We start from the raw sequence: 20,160 nt of genomic DNA, 5'->3' as shown, positions 1-20,160 counted from the left end.
TGTCTTGGTCTGTCCAATTGCTTCAGCGTGCCTTTGGTTTGTTGTAGTTATTTTAGAAGTTATTTTGCAGTTTAATTTTTCAAATGTTGTTGTTATGACTGTTAGATCTATAAACTGTATGATCTCAATTAAATCTTATTGTTGCTTGGGGCACATAGGTAATTAGTTTGTTCTTTGGTTAGCTGGTGTAATTTCAGCTCATTGTTTTGCTAACGATAATTTCATTTTATTTTTTATTTTATTTATAGTTCGGGCATTTACTTGCATACCACCCAATTCATATGTTTTTATGAATGGGATAAAAAAAAATGCATATGAAGATGAAGTAATTCTAACTATTTAAGAGCCTAGCATTAACTTGTAAGTATTATCTAACCATATTTGAATATATAATTTAGGTAAGATAATAAGTTACTGGGCCATATATGTAGGAACAAACCAATCCTTATGTATTAAAAATTTATTTTATGTATTTGATTAGAGTAAGATGATTATGATGATGTTAGAGTTGAAAATTGTAATATGTTGATTCATAACTCACAAGAACTTATCTGTTGAATTGTGATTTTGTGTATCTTCATTCTTTTTATGCATATTGTTCTCAAATAATAAATCGCTTTAACTTGCCTTGCTTGCATTATATTTTTTTAATTGATATTAATTTTATCTCATCTATATTTCACTTCTAAAACATGCAAGTCTTGGAAGAAAACAATAGATGTCAAAGAATTATTTGTTTTTTTCTTATGGTTGTGAATTAGGTTAGAATGTTCGAAATGTTTAAATTTAAAATTATAGAATTTATTTGCATGTATGTTTTATATTTTATAATATAGCTTTGCTTATTTTTTATCAAATATTTTGCACATATTTATATTATTATTATAACATTTAAGTCATATTTAAATAAATTTAGTATATATTATGTCATTCGATTTAACTCTAGTTAAAGATATGAATCTTGGTGTATGCTTTTTGCTGATGATATTTTTCTCGTGGATAAGACGACAAAAAAAGCTCGAGAAAAACTTGAATTATTGAGGTCTACATTGGAGTCTGAAGGTCTACATTGGAGTCTGGTCTACATTGGAGTCTGAAGGCCTTCATTTGAGTTGAACTAAAACTGAATACATGAAAATGTAATTTTAGTGGTAGTAGCTCTAGTGTAGTAGCTCTAGCTTTGGGTGATCAAATTATTAAAAGGTGTGAACGATTTAGATATCTCGGTTATGTTGTTCAAAGCGATGGTGATATATATGAGGATGTTAATAGTAGAATTCAAATTGGTTGTTTGAAGTGAAGGAATGCTTCGGGCCTTTTGTGTGATAGAAAAGTATCGCTTAGATTGAAAGGAAAATTCTATAAGACGGTAGTGAGACCTGCAATGCTTTATGGCGTTGAATGTTGGCCTTTAAAGGAGAAGCGTAATACTCAATTAAGTGTTGCCGAGATGAGAATGATTAGGTGGATGAGTGACTTTACACTTAAAGACTTACACTTAAATGATTATATTCGTGATAGGGTTGGTGTAGCTCTTGTGACAGACATGGTGTAGCTCTGTGTAGCTCTTGTGACAGACAAAATTAAAGAAAGTCGTCTTAGATGGTTTGGTCACATTAAGCGTCGACCATCTGATGATCTGATTAGGAGAGTAGGTGTTTCAGCTTCGACTTATGTTAAGAAAGACAGAGGTAGACCAAAAAGACTTGGGCTTATTGTATAAAAAATGATCTTAATTTATTAGAACTAAATGAAAATATGACACTAAATAGGACGCAATGGAGAAAAAGCATTCACGTAGTGGGATTAAGGCTTTGTTGTTATTGTTGTAAAGACATGAATCTTGAATGTCTTCTTCTTCGAGTTCCAAGTCCAATCTAGTTTTGTGAACTACGGTGGTCCCTTAATTTTAAGATATTTTGTGAGTATTTAAGAGCCTTTAAAATATTAAATTAAGTGATCTTGAGCTCAATGGATTCATCTCGTTAAGATAATTTGATTATAAACATACAAAATTTAAAGATCATTTAATTTTCTAATTAATATTTTTATTTTTTTATTTTGTTTTCAGTGTTTGATCAGAATTCATTTGAACTCTAGTTAGATCATTTTTTAAGACATTCAATTGATCTTATAAATATTTATTTAGTGACTATAAGTCGGCAAGTTAGGACGAAGATGGTTTATTTTTTATTCCTAAGATTTTCAATTCAAAATGCATCGACATTTATGCTTGATAAAATAAAATTTTTATTTACTGCCAATATCATTGAAACAGATCCTTCATTTCTTTAATTGTGAAATTAATGATGCTATAATTTTAATTGATATCCCCAAAGTGAATTAAATAAAATAACTATATTGACTTTAAATGCATTTACATTTAGTTCCTAATGTGTTAATGATTGTATAATCATAAGTATTAACGATATTAAATATTTTTTAGCAATTTTTAATCCCTTGGATGTATTACAACATGTCTTCTATTTTGAGCACCTAAAAAGTAACTGTAACATAAATCGGAAGTGAACTTAACACAATTTTCTCTACTGCTGAGAAAAAATAGAGTTTCCTCTTTCCTTTGCTCATAATACAAGGATGAATGTCCTTTGCTCAACCTTCCATGGAATCATCTACCTTCCACTAATGTTGCTTTCATTCTTGGATGGCTTGTTATGAACTAGAAGGGCCTTCTATCATCCAATTCCCTGACTCTACAAGTTTCAACCTCACCTAGATGCTCTGCAATGAAAATTAGATCTTTCCCTGATGATGAGATTGACGAGGGATCCATGCAATATATTATTTCCTTTGTTGATTATGCAGTTAGTAAAAAGAATTTTATATGATAATCTACTGCAAGCTATTAACAAGATTTGGAGTCTATGAGGTATTATAATACAAGGATGAATGTCCTTTGCTCAACCTTCCATGGAATCATCTACCTTCCACTAATGTTGCTTTCATTCTTGGATGGCTTGTTATGAACTAGAAGGGCCTTCTATCATCCAATTCCCTGACTCTACAAGTTTCAACCTCACCTAGATGCTCTGCAATGAAAATTAGATCTTTCCCTGATGATGAGATTGACGAGGGATCCATGCAATATATTATTTCCTTTGTTGATTATGCAGTTAGTAAAAAGAATTTTATATGATAATCTACTGCAAGCTATTAACAAGATTTGGAGTCTGAGGTATTATAATTCTCATCTCCTTTGCTCAGTAGTTTTTTTTTCCTTAAAAGCTAACTATGCTACAGATCCATAGATGTTTATTGTAGGTGGTTCATAATTTATCAGTGATTGACAAATTATTTTCAAGAAATGGACCATTGATTTTAAGCCTACTAAAGAAGATTTCAAGAAAATCCTCATTTGAGTTATATTTTCAAATCTTTCTATGTTGTTGGATGGAAACAAGCATTTTCAAAATAGCAAGGTTGAGGTTTCTTTGACTGTAGATTTATTCATTGCCAAATGTACTAGGCTAACTTTATCAGGTTAGTATACAATCACAATCGAAACCAAACTTATAGAATACATTTCCATCTTGATTAAGGGCAAAGATGTGCATCAGCTTGTAATTTATGAATAGAAGCTTTCTTCGCCAAATCATGTAATATCTTTGCTCGTGATTCTACTCTTGCACTAAATCTCTCCGCTACAAATCACTCACTTTAGTCCTTACCCAATGAGGCAGAAGTCACAGTCGAAAAGGGGTTGGTTTCCCATCTCGAGAAGCCTCGACAAACCAAAATTTAGTTTTCTCATTACCCAACTAAAGACTGCATTCTCTACTCCTGATATCAAGTCTTTTGCTAATGGATCAACTACCATGGATGTTGATGACCACACCACTTCCAATTTAAATCATGAACTCTACTACCCTCTCGAGATTGTTGAGTCTCCATTCTACTCACAACAATTTCTCAAGCCCAATGATGCTCTCTACTTCTGATACTCTTCCCTCCACTTATTCATAACTAAATATTTTCAAGGTAAAAGAAATCTAGATAAAATGGGGGTTGTTTTTCTCTAGCTATATTTTTCCTTACATAGCAGCTTAAAATGCTCACAGCTAACTGTAGAAAATTAATTAACGGCCACAAAATTGACTATCATTACTTTATTCAAATCAAACTCTCCACCTCTATTATCTTTGACCCCTTTACCTGTATATATTTTAATGTCTTTCATAATGAGGACAACATTAATAATTTATATATTGCTTCTAATGGTTGCATGTGAATTAAATGGAACATGCATATCATTCCTTGTATTGGAAGCTCATGCTGAATATATTCATGGAATTATGAGCTTCTCCTCTACTATCAATTTTCTTGTTAAATTTATTTATGTCTATAATTGTGATATTAAAAGGAAAGATTCATGAAATTCTATCAATGCCCTAACTTCTAACACAAATGAGTTGTGGCTCCTTATGGCTGGCATCAATTGCGTTCAAAATCTTAAGGATAAGGAGTGTGACACTTCTCCCTTACCTTGTAAATTCTCCAATATTAATGCTTTCATTTTAAATCTATGTTATTTTTTTTCTTTCAAACACTATCATTTTATTATAACCTTATTAGATGCTTGCTCGACACAGAATTCTAATAATGATAGTCGGCTAAATTTGTTCCCCTTGTCCTACTTCAGACTTCTAAAGCCTCCAAAATTTGATTATTCTTCTATTCTAGTCTGTTTAACTTCAAACCTAACTGTATATTTGTCTATAAGTGTTATTGGAGCTCATTTCCTTAAATTCTCAACGTTCTTTCCAGTGCCTGAAGGATACTAGTTGTAAGTGACCCAGCATTTGCTATTTACAATGAATTAAAAATTTTAAATCTGTCCTTAAAATCTCCAATTAGAATTCCATCAACTACATCACCAACTACAATGAACCTTTATCTAAAGCTAATTCCAACCAAAATAATTTGATTGAAGTTGTCATTTATGAAAACAAATGGGCTAAAAAAGTGCTAAATATGCCTATCTTTTAAAAGAGGGTGATGATTTAAAATTCGTAGTAAAAAATCAAATTTATGTGCAGTGATAACTACATCATGGATTTGTAATCAACTAAGGGTCTATTTGGGGCAGCTGTAATTTATCCAGATAAGTAGCTTATCTTGATAATATGCTGATCAACAGCTTATCTTGATAAATGACTGTTTAGTTTGTGTGTTTGGAAAACAACTGCTTCTGGATAAATGACAATTCTGCTCTTGTTCTGGATACCAACTCAATCTCGTTGATTTCCTTTTGAGTTTTTTTCATATTTTCCAATTCTTCTTTTATTGATCTCACTTGTTCTTGAATTTCTTCCCATTGTAATCTCTTCCAGCCAGTTCCTTGAATTTAATTATCAAATTTTGTCACTTTTCTTTGTTAAAATAGGTGGTTGGTCTATTACCCAGTTTGACCTCACTTAGAGAAAGATCACAAAATATACTAGTTACCTCTCTATTCCACATAATCGATGATCCAGCCTCCTTAGTTTTACTCATTGCGTGCTGTTAGACAAACTGATTAGCATAAAAATTTTTTTTTTCATAACACAATGCCCCAAAAGAAAAATAGGCACTTTAGGTGGTAGACATATAAATACATAAGAAATTAGTGATATTTAAGTAAAAAATTATGGATGATAAAAAAAAAAAACATACTGCCTTTTGATGATTCCCTTCATGTATAAACACACATAAGCATCCAAGATCCTAAACAAACCTAATCTCATATCACCATACAAATCAACCTAACAATAAAAATCAAATGAAGCATGAACAAGTAATATGATTACAAAGACTAGCAAGTAAAAATATAAAACATTCTATCATTCTACTTGCCAGGAAACATGGCACAACAAGAAGTACAAATCTTTTAAAATTACGGGCATTTACATACATCCCATATAATTCCATTATTCTCCATAAAACAATGCCAATTCTCCTCAGTTCAAAAATTGAATTTTTAACCAACCAATATAAGAACAAAATTATTCTTTATTCACTTCGGTAACCTTAAAATTAATAGACTAAACAATTTCAACTTTTACAATCATTTGATCGTAAATCTTATGCATAAAAGTTATCCTGCGGGGGACAATATTACCAAAATCGAAAGAACGATGAAAACGTGAAAAATAAAAAGGACGTCATTTTGAAAATGTTGCCCGTTGCTTTAAGCTGCCCCAAATGGGCCTAACTCTTGCATCAATACAGATGATGACATTACAAGATAAGTGATCTTTTCTGCTCTCTACTTATATGCCTTAGCACATCTATCTTTTCCTCACATTGTAAGATTCTCATTGGTAACATGCTTAACACACTTGAGTGTGACTCCCTTATTAGAAGTTTATTAATGTTGACATAAAATGTCTCTTAAATATTGTCTCCCAGAAAACTCTTAGCCTAGATAATTTTCTCTCTAAATTTTTTAAAAATACTTTTTCAATGACCAATTCTTCTTGTATACTAGCTATTAGGCATTTTTTGCTGCCACCAAACCGCCTAATTATGTCAAACATTACAGTACTGCATTACATTCTGAATATCTAAATGACTACATATCATTCTCTCTTTGAGCATTATTAACCAAAATATCTCAACTAATTGCTTACAAAATCAAACACCTTTTAAACATTATCCATCACACACAAGTTTTTGTTATAGTTAATCAACTAATGAGCTTCTACACGGATTTAACTCTTCCTGTCATCCAAAACAACACTCCAAAATTAATCATACAAAAGTTTTTGTTATAGTTAATCATTCACTCCTTTTTTGATAGGAAGGATCAAATATTGCACCACACACGTACACTTCTCAAGTATCATTAATAATGATCTTAAAGGCTATTTTTGCTCATTTTTAGACTTGAGACAAGGTTTCCCTCTCTCAGTATATACTTTTACTATCATTAAGGATATCATCTAAAAGCTTATGGAACCATAATATTAAAGCACTAACAACTTTGTCTTGGTAGGCAATGAACAAACATGTTAATAATCTGAGTCATTAGAAAAGCCAACTTAATATCCATAAAAGGCCTTCTTAATACTCTCAATACTTTCTATGAGGCCAACAACTTATGTTTGAATCCCATAAAGTTTAATATTTGCATCTCCAATTTAATTCACAAATAATCTTATTAGTGAATGAGTTCGACTTTGGTAGGCAACAACCTGTGTTTGAACATTCAACCACTATATTGATGGTAAGTGTGGTATAATTACAAGTTGAAAATCATTTTAGCACAAGAAACTGAAACAGACACAAGGTATTACTAGATATAAAACTTCTCCAAAGAGAAAAACAGCTCAAACGCTGCATAAAATATCTCAATATAACACACTAGTATAAACTCAATTGTATAATACTTTAAACATCTGACTTCCCACAGAAAGGCTTCCAGACAGCAGCCAATCTCAATACACTGCTATACCTTATTGGTCAAAATGATGAATTAAATCTCAATGGATTGGAGATATCAAAGAAAAAACAACTGAGATCTACTACTCACACAGATCCTCAGATAAAGAACTACCGCTGCTCTCTAATTTCTTAAGAGTTTGCAAAGGCATGCCACAACAATACACTATTTTCCAATTCTGCATATTACATGAAGTCATAATCCTCTGCTGCATCATCGTATGTTGATGAAATCATATCATCGTCTGGCTTATCCACATGCAGCTGCTTCTTCTTTGCTCCTGCAAGATAATTAAAAGCATACAAAATCAATGACTACCATATAACATTAGTAAAGTATCAAAAGTCTGAGAATCTTTAAATTGGGGCTGAAAGAGTGAGTACTCGTGCCCACTATTTCAGCTCATATTAAAAGAATTTGGGAACTAAATTGGCACTAGTACGAACTGTTAGACTAAAATGACGCCCTGCAAAGAGTTGGAGAACTATTTTGACACTTTTCTGATTACATAAATTCCAATAAATTCTTACCTTGTTTCTTCTTTCCAACATTGGCTTCTTTCTCGACTTTAAGTTTCTCATTTGCTATAGCTGCTACAGAGGATGCTATCTCCTTAGCATCTGCTGCCTTCAGTGAGGTCATGGAAAGCCTCATGACTGCTTTCAATAGCCCAATATAATGATAGCTTTTCTGATGAATTATGGCAACGGGTTGAGTTCATCATCACAAAGCCTGCTTGAGAAGTTTCTGTATGATATTTGATGGGATTCAGAGAAAAAGTACAAGTACCTCATAAGCACGAATTTTATGAGAGAGTAGCTCTGCATACTCCATAAAATCATTCTCTGACTTGGGGATAAAGTTATCAAGAGATTTTTCGTTGCCCTTTCTTGCAAACAACTCCGTTGTTGACTTGTAATCAGCCTCCTCTACAAGTCTGATGAGGGAAATATAGTATTATAAAATATGATAAGCTAACAGTGCATAACAGGACCGAGATTTACCTTTGTTGACGAAGTTTCTCCGCGACAGGATCAGCAAGAACATCAGTTTCACTATCTGTCTTAGAATCGGGCAACTTTACTTTCTTGCCTGCATCCTTGGCTGTTTTTGGTGCAGGTTTTTTCTCTGCAACCGATTCTTTCTTTAGTGCCTGGGCAAGAACGATAAAAATCAAAGATAAATTAGATCTCCAACTGCCAAAGTGGAGATGTTTTAATCCTTGCTTCAGAACAGCAACCTATGCACAAAGTGCACGGTGCTTTCCCGAAAATATTCTCAGAGAGCCTGTTTATAAATATAGTTCAGTTAAAAAAGGAAGAAAAACAAAGGCAAATACCGGTAGAAGCGCAAGATAAACCAATTTGGTACCACCAAACTAAGCATGCATCTAAACCGGGTATGCCCTTCTTTTAAGCTAAATTGCATCTAAACTTAAAATTAACCTTAAAAGCCATCTTTTTATCGTTATAGATGAAGCTGGTGCTAACTTAAAGTAACCTTAAAAGCCCTCTTTTTATCGTTATAAATGAAGAGGATGACAAACTAAGGATAAACTCACCTTTGTGGTATCATCTTCATCTTCCCATGATTCTTTTACATCTTCTTCATCTACATCCTCATCATCCCACAATCCTTTAGGTTGTTCTTTTTTAATCGCAGGCACTTCTGGTTCAAACTCTTCTTCATCTGAAACAAATATATGTACATATATGTATATATATATATATATATATATTGGAAAGATGCAACTACAATGAATAAGTTAAGACCTAAGATCTGTGGAAACCAAATCTCAGGAAAATACAACCTCGTCAACATTAATTATTTTACAATATCAGAGCCGAGATTTAAACAGCATGCTCTAACAAGAAAAATGAATCCAACCACAATTATACGTGTAAGAGATTTCATGAAAAATAATTCAGATGGAAATATGTGAAACAAAATCTCAATATTTGATACATTCATTGCCACATTGCATGTCTTTATTTTAAAACACAGCTATTTATTTACTTAAAAAAATATGCACTGCACTGGTAATAAGTTGAGTTTTGACTTTATTCAAATTTGCTGGCTTGAGTTTATAATATGGATTTGCATGCTTACTTATCGCCCCGGTAATCAAGTCGGCCATATATTCAAAAGATTTATAATATGATCATTAGCTTTATCAGTCAACTTAATGAATCAATTCATTTAATCATTTGCACTGAGAACCATAAGATTTGTTGGATCTATTCTTCACAAATCTTTCTAATAACATCCATCCATTCTAACTTAAGACTACCTCCTTTCTTTCACAATAATTTGACCATAATTCCATCTAACCATCTTATAGATGCAGTTTCTTCTTTTATTAAGCATGTCGAAAGCACATAATTTATTATCATTAATCTAATCTTTAATAGATACTACTCCAATCATTCCATTAATATAATCATTATTAGATTCATCCTAATAAATTTAGCCATGCATCCAATTTAATATTCTTATTTCCAACAAGCTCAACTTAGCTCTCAACGCCATATTTTGTTGGGCAAGGCTGGCATCTGTAGAATACAACTAGCATAATTATACTTATATGAAAATAACAGTTAAGCATTCATAATATTCTCTCGTCGCATAAACTCATTTGACACCTCTTAGAGTTTAAAGCAGCTTTCTCAATGCTCTACTTTTCAAATCGACGTCATACCTCAGTTTGGCAAATATTTTCTAGTTAATTTTTTAAATTTCTATGTTGTTAAGTTGTTTTCTGCAATCAGATTGGCTAGTGTGTGGTGCTTGTGAAAAAACTATAGTTTAAAAAAATAACAGCACTCAAAACAGCTTTCAAAAATAAAATTTAACTTCTCCACAACCGCTTTTATAAAAATTATAACAGTCCCTAATAGATAATAAATTTCATTTAAAAGAATTTTTAAATAAATCATAATAATATCACCATAACTCTCGAAATCTCAAAAGAGAAATCCATAACCAAAATTTTTACTTTCGTGCATATTCTTTAAGGTTGACTCTATTTCACTCTTTTAGATTAAACTAAAGTAAACTTACTATTTTGTCCATTATACTCTTCCAAAATATGCTTTTTCTTATAACTCCAATTCAATAAATTTATCAAATGAGTATTTCCATTTTGACTTGAGTTCATCATCTTTAACCAAAATCTTATTAGAACTAGATTGATAAAAATTCTCATATCTCTATTATTTTGTCTTTGCTATTTTATACATATTTTTACTTGGTAGCAAAACTATTATATATTACAAAACATCAAAAGTTAATAATTTTTGCTTGGCCTTCATTACTCTGTTCATCATAATCTTCCAAAATATTTTTTTCTTAAAACTCCCATTGAATATATTTCTCAAACGAGCATCTTTAACTAAAACCTTATTACATTTTACTCTAATAGACCTATCTTGATCAAAATTTCAAATCTTTATTATTTTTTATCTACTACTTTATACATATTTTTCATCAATAGCAAACCTATTATACATAGCAAACCATCAAAAGTTCATAAATTTTATTTAACTCACTACCCACTTTGCAAAACCTCCTTTTTTGTTTTTTTTATCACTAATGAACCTCATTGGGCATTTCTTTAGAGCTCTGGTATCCATTCAGCCTACCACCAAATCTCTTTACTATTGTTGAATCTATCAAACTGCTAACACTTCTACAACAACCTTCTTCAAAGAAATATCGTTTTATGCTATATTCATTTTGGCTAAAGAAATACAACTTAACTCCATTATTAATATATTTTGAATGATAAGGAATTTTAAATAATTCTAATTCAGCATCTTATTCCAAGGCAATTACATCTTTTCATTATTTTCATTATGCTTCTCAGTTACATATATATATTTACTATTTTAAGATGTGTGATCAAACCTTCTTCTAAAATCATCTTATAATCCTCGCAAAAAATTTTTCCTTCATTCAAAGTAAAAGGAAGTCTATTTGTGATTTGATGACTTCATATTTGAGCATAAATAAATTACACTCTCATTTCTTGAAGTAACTCTTGATAGAAATGTCTTCTTATGCTATATTCATTTTGGCTAAAGAAATACAACTTGCCTCCATTTCAAATATATTTTGAATTATAAGTAATTTTTTATAATTCAAATTCCACCATCTTATTCCAAGGCAATTACATCTTCTCATTATTTCCTTTATGCTTCTTAGTTATATATCTATAATTACTAATGGTCAAACCTTCTTCTAAATTACCTTATGATCCTTGCAAAAAAAAACAGAAAATTCCTTCATTCAGAGTAAAAAAATTCTATTTATGATTTAATGACTTCATGCTTGAACATAAATAAACTACACTCTCATTTCTTAAAGTAAATCTTGACAAGTCAACATCTCAAGCTGCTTAAAAAATTAAATATAGGCTCTTCCATCTCCTAATCCAAAATCATAATAAATTATCTCATTGCTCATCCTATTAAAACATGTGTCATTTAAATAACCCTGAATGATAATTTTTTTTTTCTTCCTCATCCATCAACAATTCTAATAGCTTGCATATATTTCTTCTCAAAATTAATTTTTCAAACTATCTTCTAATCCTAGACTTGCCAAAGGGAGAAACCTATCAATTTTGTACTGCCAAGAAACTGAAATACGAGATCTTAAAAGATATGTTTTTGGTTTTTTATAATCCATTAAAAATATAAAATATCTAGGTTTGTTAGGAACATGGTATGCATGATCCCTAGAAGGCCTTTTTTTTTTTTTTTTGTGGATTGTTGAGTAACTAATCAATGAACCATAACATCAGTAAATATTCAAGATTCATGGATGTTTAATAACTAGAAAATTCTATGCTCAAAATCCTAGGGTTCCTATAAATCTTAAACAAAACTTGGTTTGATCAATTGATTGATTGCGAATGGAACAAAACTATGACTGACTAGCACACTGACAGATGATTACACAGCAAAATAATGCTTTATTTAGAGAATGAACTGAATAATCAAGATAACCAATATTAACATTAAATGGATATGGGCTTACCCCAATCCGCCATATTTCAATTTCGCCTCGTTTATGATATCTCACTAGACCAATGAAGTGTTTCTCCTAACAGCTCCAGAGATGAGAGCAGCACAACAGGGCGAGCCTAGAAATATAACAAGGGAAATTGATCACATTTAGCCATGACTGTTTACAATGAAATAAATCTAATTCAACTCGGGAAAATTATTAAGAAAAAAGTAGCGAAAAAGCTGTTAGAAAGATGAAATCCAACTAAAAACCAGGCAAAGGTCTGACCAACGTTCTATGCACCCAATAATTTAGATATAAATTTGTATGGTAGGTTTATATGCTTGCTTTAACATTCTCAAGACACAAAAAAGGGCATTGGTGACAACACTCCATTAAATATTAGGAACAAATATTATGATGCCAAGAAAAATAATAGAAATATCAACATGATATAAGATTGTTATTGGTGTGCACAATAAAATAAAATTTGAATTAGATATACAGTTACATTAGAAGTTTCAGCATAAATTGCATAAAAAAACACTTCAAACAAGCCATATGCCAAAGGCTGATATCTAAGCAGGTTACAGCTGGCATTAATTATAACAGAGTAATTCAGAGATGCTATAACACTTTTAAATCATAATTGAATTGTTCGTCTACAAATGCATCTACAATTATTCAACAATTCAAAATATAGTGGGCAAAATCCTTCAAACATTCACACAAAAAACGTGTAAACATTGCTCCAAAACTCGGGGCTTGTTTGGTTCCTTTATTGTTCCTCCTAAGTTCTGCATGTGTTAACAAGAGCAAGCATTGGCCAGTTTAATTACCATTTATTATTACTATGTGTTTGGTAAATGGTTTTGATCATTGTATAAGAGGTTTCAATTAAGTTTAAAAATCTTGGGTTTAACTCACTTTAGTTTTTCTTTACTAATATTATAGCTAAAATCAATTAATTTGATTAAGCTCCCGTTTGGGGCAGCTTATACTTTGTGTTTTTGTTTTGAAAACGCAACTCACACGTTTGGTTTTCGTGTTTTACCTACGTATCCTAAAACCCTGATTGGGTTTCTTTAATAAACTAGGTAGCAGGATCGACCATGCAACACGCGTCTTAAATCCTGCGTCTGAATTTGTTTCCTTCCGTGCCCTTCTGTTTGTCTCCTCCCTCGCTTGACCGTTATTGCCCTCGACCACTTCTCCCTCGCCTCTCCCTCGGTTTCTCCTATCAACAGATCCCGTCTTTTCCAACACATAAATCAAACAGCCAACCAGTTTATCCGGATCAGCTAATAATTAGCAGCTTATCTGGATCAACTGCCTATTAGCAGCTTATTCAATAAGTTGCAACTGACCCAAACAGAACCTAAACTGAATTTCCTGCGTTAAATGCTATTTAATAGTTATTCATGTTGAACCTTTAACAACCTTTGTCAATCAGGAATGACGAAAATCAAACAACTAAATTACAGGTTTTCTATAATTAGGAGTTTTCTTATTTAAATTATTTTCAATAACTTTATTCTGATTTATTTCCATTTTAGCTGAATATTTATATTAGAACTATGTATTATTAAGTTACCTAAATAGATTATAAAGAATATTTTGTACCTAAAATAGATTGTAAGATTATTATTTAACGGAATGAAAGCAAAGGACAAAAACATCAAGACTCTTCAGAATTCAATACATTTTTCTCAAAACTTTGACATGATATCAGAGTCAAATTTTTGCCCTAACCACTGATAATCATTGGAGGATCGTCAAAACACACTTCTCGTCGGCCTTCTTGAGGGACGGGAAGGGAGGAACTTTCCCTTTAGAAGAAAAAACGTTATTTCTTGGTTTATTTTGGCTATCTTCCTTCAAGCGAGCGTTCTCTATGCGGGGGTGGTGCTCGTCAAACGACATTTCGCCAAGTATCACTGGTCCGCCGCAACTAGGGCATATAACGTGGATCGCCGCTTGCAGCCGGTAGTTCTCATTCTTCAGACTATCGTTCTCCGCCCCCCTGTCCTTTTGTGCCTTCATCTGTGTTCGGCGATTCTGGAACCAGAACTTCACCTGGCAAGGTTTCAGGCCAAGCTCCTGGCTTAACCTAAGCCGTTGTTTATCATCTGGGTGCGGACATTCCTTAGACAATGCTTCCATCTCCTGGATCTACCGTGAAGTGTGGCGGCGGTAACGTTTCTTCTTCGTCGGAGCAAAGATTGAGGGAAACATTAGAGGTGGTAACGTTTTGTCGTTGTTCTCATCGCTGCAGCTTAGTCCTTCCAAATGGGCACTCAAGCTTTCGACACTCCTTCCTAGACCCACTTCTTCAGCATCTCGGCTTCAGCACTTTCGGCGTGAAGATCAGAGAACAAATGTCCTCGTTGTCACAGGAAGAATCAATAGCATCTGAATCATGTAACTGGATATCGGGACGCGGATTCTACTTGTAGGCTATGATCGAAAACATCTGGATTGTGTAATTTGATCCTATTTGTGGGTTATGATCGATAGCATTTGGATCAAGACATGAATCCTACTTGTAGGCTATGATCGATAGCATCTGGATCGTGTAATTGGATCCTATTTGTGGGTTGTGATCTGTAGCAATTTGATCAGGACGTGGATCTTACTTGTAGGCTATGATCGATAGCATCTGGATCATGCAACTGGATATCGAGACGCGGATCCTGCTTGTATGTTATGATCGATAACATCTAGATCGTGTAACTAAATCCTAATTGTGAGCTATGATCGGTAGCATTTGGATCAGGACGTGTATCATACTTGTAGGTTATGATCGATAGCATCTGGATCGTGTAATTGGATCCCTATTTTGTGGGCTATGATCGGTAGCATTTTGATCATGCAACTAGAAACAAATCCTTCTTTTGGTTATGATTCAAATTTTTGGACAATAATGATAAAGGAATTCTTGTTCTTCTCTGCTCAAATCATGTTATGGTTTAGGAGTTGTCTTTGAAGCTTCAACATTCTCGGCTTTGACACTCATGACTTGAGAATTTTTTGTCCCGGCAGTGTTATCAATTTCTTGTTAGCAAATTGATGTTTTCTGATCAGTCAGCATCAATTTGAGGGGAGATGTCAATTAGGAAGAACGGACAAGCGGCCAAATCAGGAGTTTTCTATAATTATGAGCTTCCTTATTTAAATTATTTTCAATATCTTTGTTCTGAGTTATTTCCTTTTAGTTGAATATTTAAATTAGGAATATGTATTATTAAGTTACCTAAAATATATTACACGGAATATTTTCTACCTAAAATAGATTGTAAGATTATTATTTAATGGAATGAAAGCAAAGGGAAAAGACATCGAGCCTATTTAGAATTCAACTTATTTTTCTCAAAACTTTGACAACCTTGTGCTTGAACTTTCCAACATTCTTTTCCTAGGATGCTTTTTCTCTCAAATGGTTGAGTTATTAATGAGCTTCATAAAATTATGATTCGTGAATTTTTAATAAATGTGTGCTCTGCAATATATTCCTTGCACTATAGCTACAATAGACCTTTTCACTACTTCTCTAGAACATGCAATTCACCATTAACAAGCATAAACTATAGAACTAGACTCTAGAAGAAGATGAATTCCAATTTATGTTGGATGAGCCCACAAGTGTTGAGGCTTTTTTAATCCAATCAACGAAATGAAGATACGTGCACAAGAGGGTCTGCACAACCTGAAGTGGTGAACCATAATAAAAGAGTGGCACTGACACTATAATTTGGAGTTTAGAATAGAAGCCAAAATATTTTTAAGTGTGTACTCTCTTGATTTAATGCAACGAGCAAAAACGAATAAATATAGAAGAAGAAGACTTTTATTACAAACCTGGAATTTTTTCTCTCTAAATTGAGAAATTCTCTCTAAAACTGAGCAAAAGGTGACACAAAATATATTTGAATTCACAAAATATCAACAATACCTGAACCACCCTTACATCTATGCAACAATAGAATTTATTCCCACCAATTAGTTAAGTTCTATAGAAACCTGCAATACAACTTGCACCCTTGAGTTCCAGAAATTTCTCTATGCTTGAAAAAAAGGAGGTAGCACCCGAAACATTGCTATTTACAAATCTAGGAGCCAAGTGATATTAATGAACTACCTAAATGATGCATTTATCAATGTCATGATCAAATCATTGAAAATTTGATAAAATGAAAAATATGGGTCAGGCTTTTATCATGAATTTTGATATTTGAGTGAGAATTTGTAAAAAGGATGAAAGAGAGTGCTAGATTTTTAAATAGCATTGTTTCGAGTGCTATATATGTAATTACCCAAAAAAAACAAAATTGATCATAATTGTAGGTGATAGCATCTAGAACAGCAAAAAATTGGTGTACAAGCGCCTATTATGGAGCATTCATCAAGCTTCGTCTAGCGAACAACATGTTTGTTATTTCAATTGAAAAAAATCACTTTTTACAGAAATCTCATGTTGAGTCAATCTTGTCAAAAATGATGCTAACGAATAAACTCCTGATATAGATTGTGTATAAAATAGAAATTCAACAAGTGTTGATAAAATGAGGAGACGCTGTCTTGATTTTCTGTATTAAATTTGAGTCCCTTTTTAAAATGGACAAATACGGTCAACTCCTTAAAAAGATGACCCACCCCATATAGAAAAATGACTTCTTCCACATAAAGAAAAAATTGGATCCCTCAATCAAAGGATGAAACTTATATAAAGAAATGAATTCCTCCTCAGAAAAGCAAAACTGGTTCCTACCCCCGAGGATAAATCATATTTCACATAAAAAACAGAATTTTACATACATACCACACAATTCCTTTGTATTTATATATCCAAAACCTAAAGTTTGAAACTTACATTTATAACAATTGGTGTCAGAAAGTACGTATATAGATGCATTTCACTTCCAAAAAGTTAAAAACAGTACTGTTTTTATGTGATATTAAAAATTTGACTGTTATACATGTAAATATGAAAGTTTAGGTGTTAGCTAATTAAATACATAAGAATTGTGCACTATGTATGTAAATTCCCCAAAAAATGGAAATTCACATACAAAAAAGAGAATTTTTTTAGGAAGCTCGACTGGTCTAATATGTACTGGCTCAAACTCGATCTCTAAGATTGTAAGCTCTAGCATAACTCGAGAAACAGAACGCTATTCTCAAACTTCGAAGCTCGAGCTTGGCAATCCTAAACCCTAAAATGAAAAAAATTACCTTGAAGCCTGTGGTTGCAGGAGCGAGACCGCGGGGGGAGGTGGACGGCTGAGGTTGCTAATGCGGCTGCGGACTAGTAGGGATGCCAAGGATCGAACTAGGGAGCAAGGAGACTCCGAGATGGCTGGGGCTGAGGCTAAATCCTGCCAAACAGCAAAACGCATCTCCGTAAATCCTAAAATGAAGCCGATTCACCATAAATCCGGGATTTAGTAAATCCCGTGAATCGGTGGATTTAGTGAATCCGGGACGAGTGAAGAGGAGGAATGGAGCGAACAGGCTTACCTTCCTCAATGCTTTCCGGTAGGAGCGGGAGCGGGAGCGGGAGCGGGAGCGGAAGGATGAGAAATATGGGAGTTTCAGTGGCCTGTGTACGCCACGATCACGTCGTTGCCTTTCCAGGTAGCTGCTTGGCCAGCCGCAGAAGGGTGAGAAAAAAGGTTCGTTCACTAAGGCGATGGTTTTGAGCGCAGCCGAGCGGGAAAGAGGGGAGGGGAAGGGGGAGGAAGATCAGCGAGGGTTTGGGCGGAGATGGGAAGATTTGGCGAAACCGGCGGAGGGTAGGGTGTTCTAGGGTTTCGGAGTGATGACTAAATACTTTATTAATTTAATTGATTAATAATTAATAATTAATTTATATACTATTAATTTAATTATAATTAAGTGGCGTTAAATGTATATATTTAATGATTAAATAATGAATACAAATACTTTAAAAATTTTAAGTGCTTGCAAATTTATTCATTGCCTAATAATTAATTGATGTTAACTTATGCTCTAACAACTAATTAAAAGTTTATTAATTATTAATTCATATAACTAATTATTATTTAGTGGGAATACTTTTTTATGTACTTTGTAATACTCATTTGTATTTTTTATTTATTATTATTTATTTTTATGTTTACTCTCATAAATCTTATTAAATTACTTTAAAATTGTCAAAGAATTTCTTGAGATTTTTGGGATTTACTCACCAACATACTAAACATTTTTCGGGATTTAACCACTTCAATATTTGATAAATACAGATTTACAAGATTTACTAAATTATATTTAATTTAAATCCTACTTGCAACCAAACAACCTCTTATGGTTTTAACAAGAAAACTTGACTCGTTAATAACTAGCTCGTTGGCTTCAATCACATGAGACGCCTATTTCATTTTCAGTCGATCAAATGAATTTAAGAATTGTAGTCGAACCAAGTCACATTGTCCTTATTTGGATTCATAAGTTATTCATGTTCAATTATGTGTGTGTTTGAAGGCCCGTTGTGGTAAAACAATGAATTATCATCTTAGAGTTGCATTAAAGACTAACACACATTTAAGTAATTAAAGAGAAGTAAATACAATGAGAGACTAACTTCTTACGTGGAAAACCTTAGAAAGGAGAAAAACTCATGGGGTTTAGTCCAATTGAAATAATATAATATAAATGATGAGTATACATGTTTGCTCTTCTCTTCAATTAAAAAAAAATTACAAGTCGATCATTGTAAATGTACAATAGTCGTTCATTAATAATAGTCATAATTCGACTGTGATGAATGTATTTTTTTGGTGATAGCAGACTCTAAGGGTCGTACTCGATTGTTATAGAGGTTTTAGGTTGTCGTGAATATCGTAGATGGTGATTATAGTTTCACCTTATCATATAGGTCGTAGTTGAAGACATAATAGTATTTTATTGTGTGGGCCACAGATGATTGCCTCTGAAGCTTTGATTGGCTACAAAGCTTTGATTGGCTACAGATGTCATCGTAGAAGTTGTAGGAGCTGTGAGCCACGTAGATCGTAGCTGGTCAATAACTTGTAGTGGTGAGTTGTGATGACGTTCGTAGGCCATAAGGGTTGGTCTCAGGAGCAGCACAAGTTGTTGACTATGTAGGTTGTAGTTGGTTATGTAGGTCATAGTGGGGAGTTGTGATGATGTTCGTAAGCAACAGAGGCCAGAAAAGGGAGTTGCACGAGCTGTGGGCGACGTAGGTTATAGTGGTGAACCATGATGACGTTCATATGTCATGGAGGTCAGAATCGAGAGTAGCACGAGTTGTGGACCAGGTGTGCCAAAGTGGTTCACAAAGGCCATAGTGATGGATTGCAATGATGTTTGTAGGCCGCATATGTCATAGTTAGAAGTTGCACAAGTTTTTGACCATGTTGGTTGTAATTGATCATGTCAGCTAAGTGGTGAGCGATAATAACATTCGTAGGTTGCAAAGACTAGAGTTGAGAACTACAAAAGTTATGAACCACATAGGTCATAGTTAGTCCCATAAGGTGTAGTGGCATGCTACGATGACATCCATATGCCGCAGAGGCTATAGTTGGAAGTTGCACGATTTGTGGACTAAGCAGGACCTAACTAGTTATATAGGTTGTAGTGGTGAGCTATGATGACTCATAGGCCATAAAGTATGGAGTCAAGAGCTGCATAGGTTATGGACTACGTAGGAAGTAGTTAGTCGTGTA

The 20,160-nt window shown here is 33.1% G+C and overlaps 2 protein-coding genes across 2 annotated transcripts; both read right to left on the bottom strand.

Moving 5' to 3' along the window:
* Nucleotides 1–7,291: 7,291 nt before the first annotated feature.
* LOC110036643 (eukaryotic translation initiation factor 3 subunit J-A-like) lies at nucleotides 7,292–18,085 on the bottom strand. The gene is made up of 8 exons (XM_020741139.1): nucleotides 17,969–18,085; nucleotides 17,684–17,826; nucleotides 12,482–12,587; nucleotides 9,003–9,130; nucleotides 8,446–8,594; nucleotides 8,231–8,378; nucleotides 7,972–8,131; nucleotides 7,292–7,721 (listed from the first exon to the last, which is right to left on the bottom strand). Exons 3-8 carry the CDS (start codon nucleotides 12,492–12,494, stop codon nucleotides 7,627–7,629), a joined length of 693 nt encoding a protein of 230 aa, XP_020596798.1. The 5' UTR covers nucleotides 12,495–12,587; nucleotides 17,684–17,826; nucleotides 17,969–18,085; the 3' UTR covers nucleotides 7,292–7,626.
* Nucleotides 14,205–15,227, bottom strand: LOC110036644 (homeobox-leucine zipper protein ROC3-like). Its single transcript, XM_020741140.1, has one exon. The coding sequence runs from the start codon at nucleotides 14,612–14,614 to the stop codon at nucleotides 14,213–14,215; it is 402 nt and encodes a 133-aa protein (XP_020596799.1). The 5' UTR covers nucleotides 14,615–15,227; the 3' UTR covers nucleotides 14,205–14,212.
* Nucleotides 18,086–20,160: the final 2,075 nt, after the last annotated feature.

This window comes from Phalaenopsis equestris, unplaced genomic scaffold (assembly GCF_001263595.1).
Source record: "Phalaenopsis equestris unplaced genomic scaffold, ASM126359v1 Scaffold209375, whole genome shotgun sequence".
Taxonomy (NCBI): Eukaryota; Viridiplantae; Streptophyta; class Magnoliopsida; order Asparagales; family Orchidaceae; genus Phalaenopsis; species Phalaenopsis equestris.
Note: the sequence above shows the minus strand (reverse complement) of the source record. Positions and strands in the feature narration are given on the sequence as shown.

Excerpts from the sequence above, each read along its gene's own strand:
- LOC110036643 (XM_020741139.1), bottom strand. Across the intron at positions 8,379-8,445 it reads GAGAAACTTCGTCAACAAAG|ACTTGTAGAGGAGGCTGATT; the intron begins GTAAATCTCGGT and ends TTCCCTCATCAG. Across the intron at positions 7,722-7,971 it reads TGTTGGAAAGAAGAAACAAG|GAGCAAAGAAGAAGCAGCTG; the intron begins GTAAGAATTTAT and ends ATTATCTTGCAG.
- LOC110036644 (XM_020741140.1), bottom strand. The coding sequence starts at position 14,614 with ATGGAAGCATTGTCTAAGGAATGTCCGCACCCAGATGATAAACAACGG.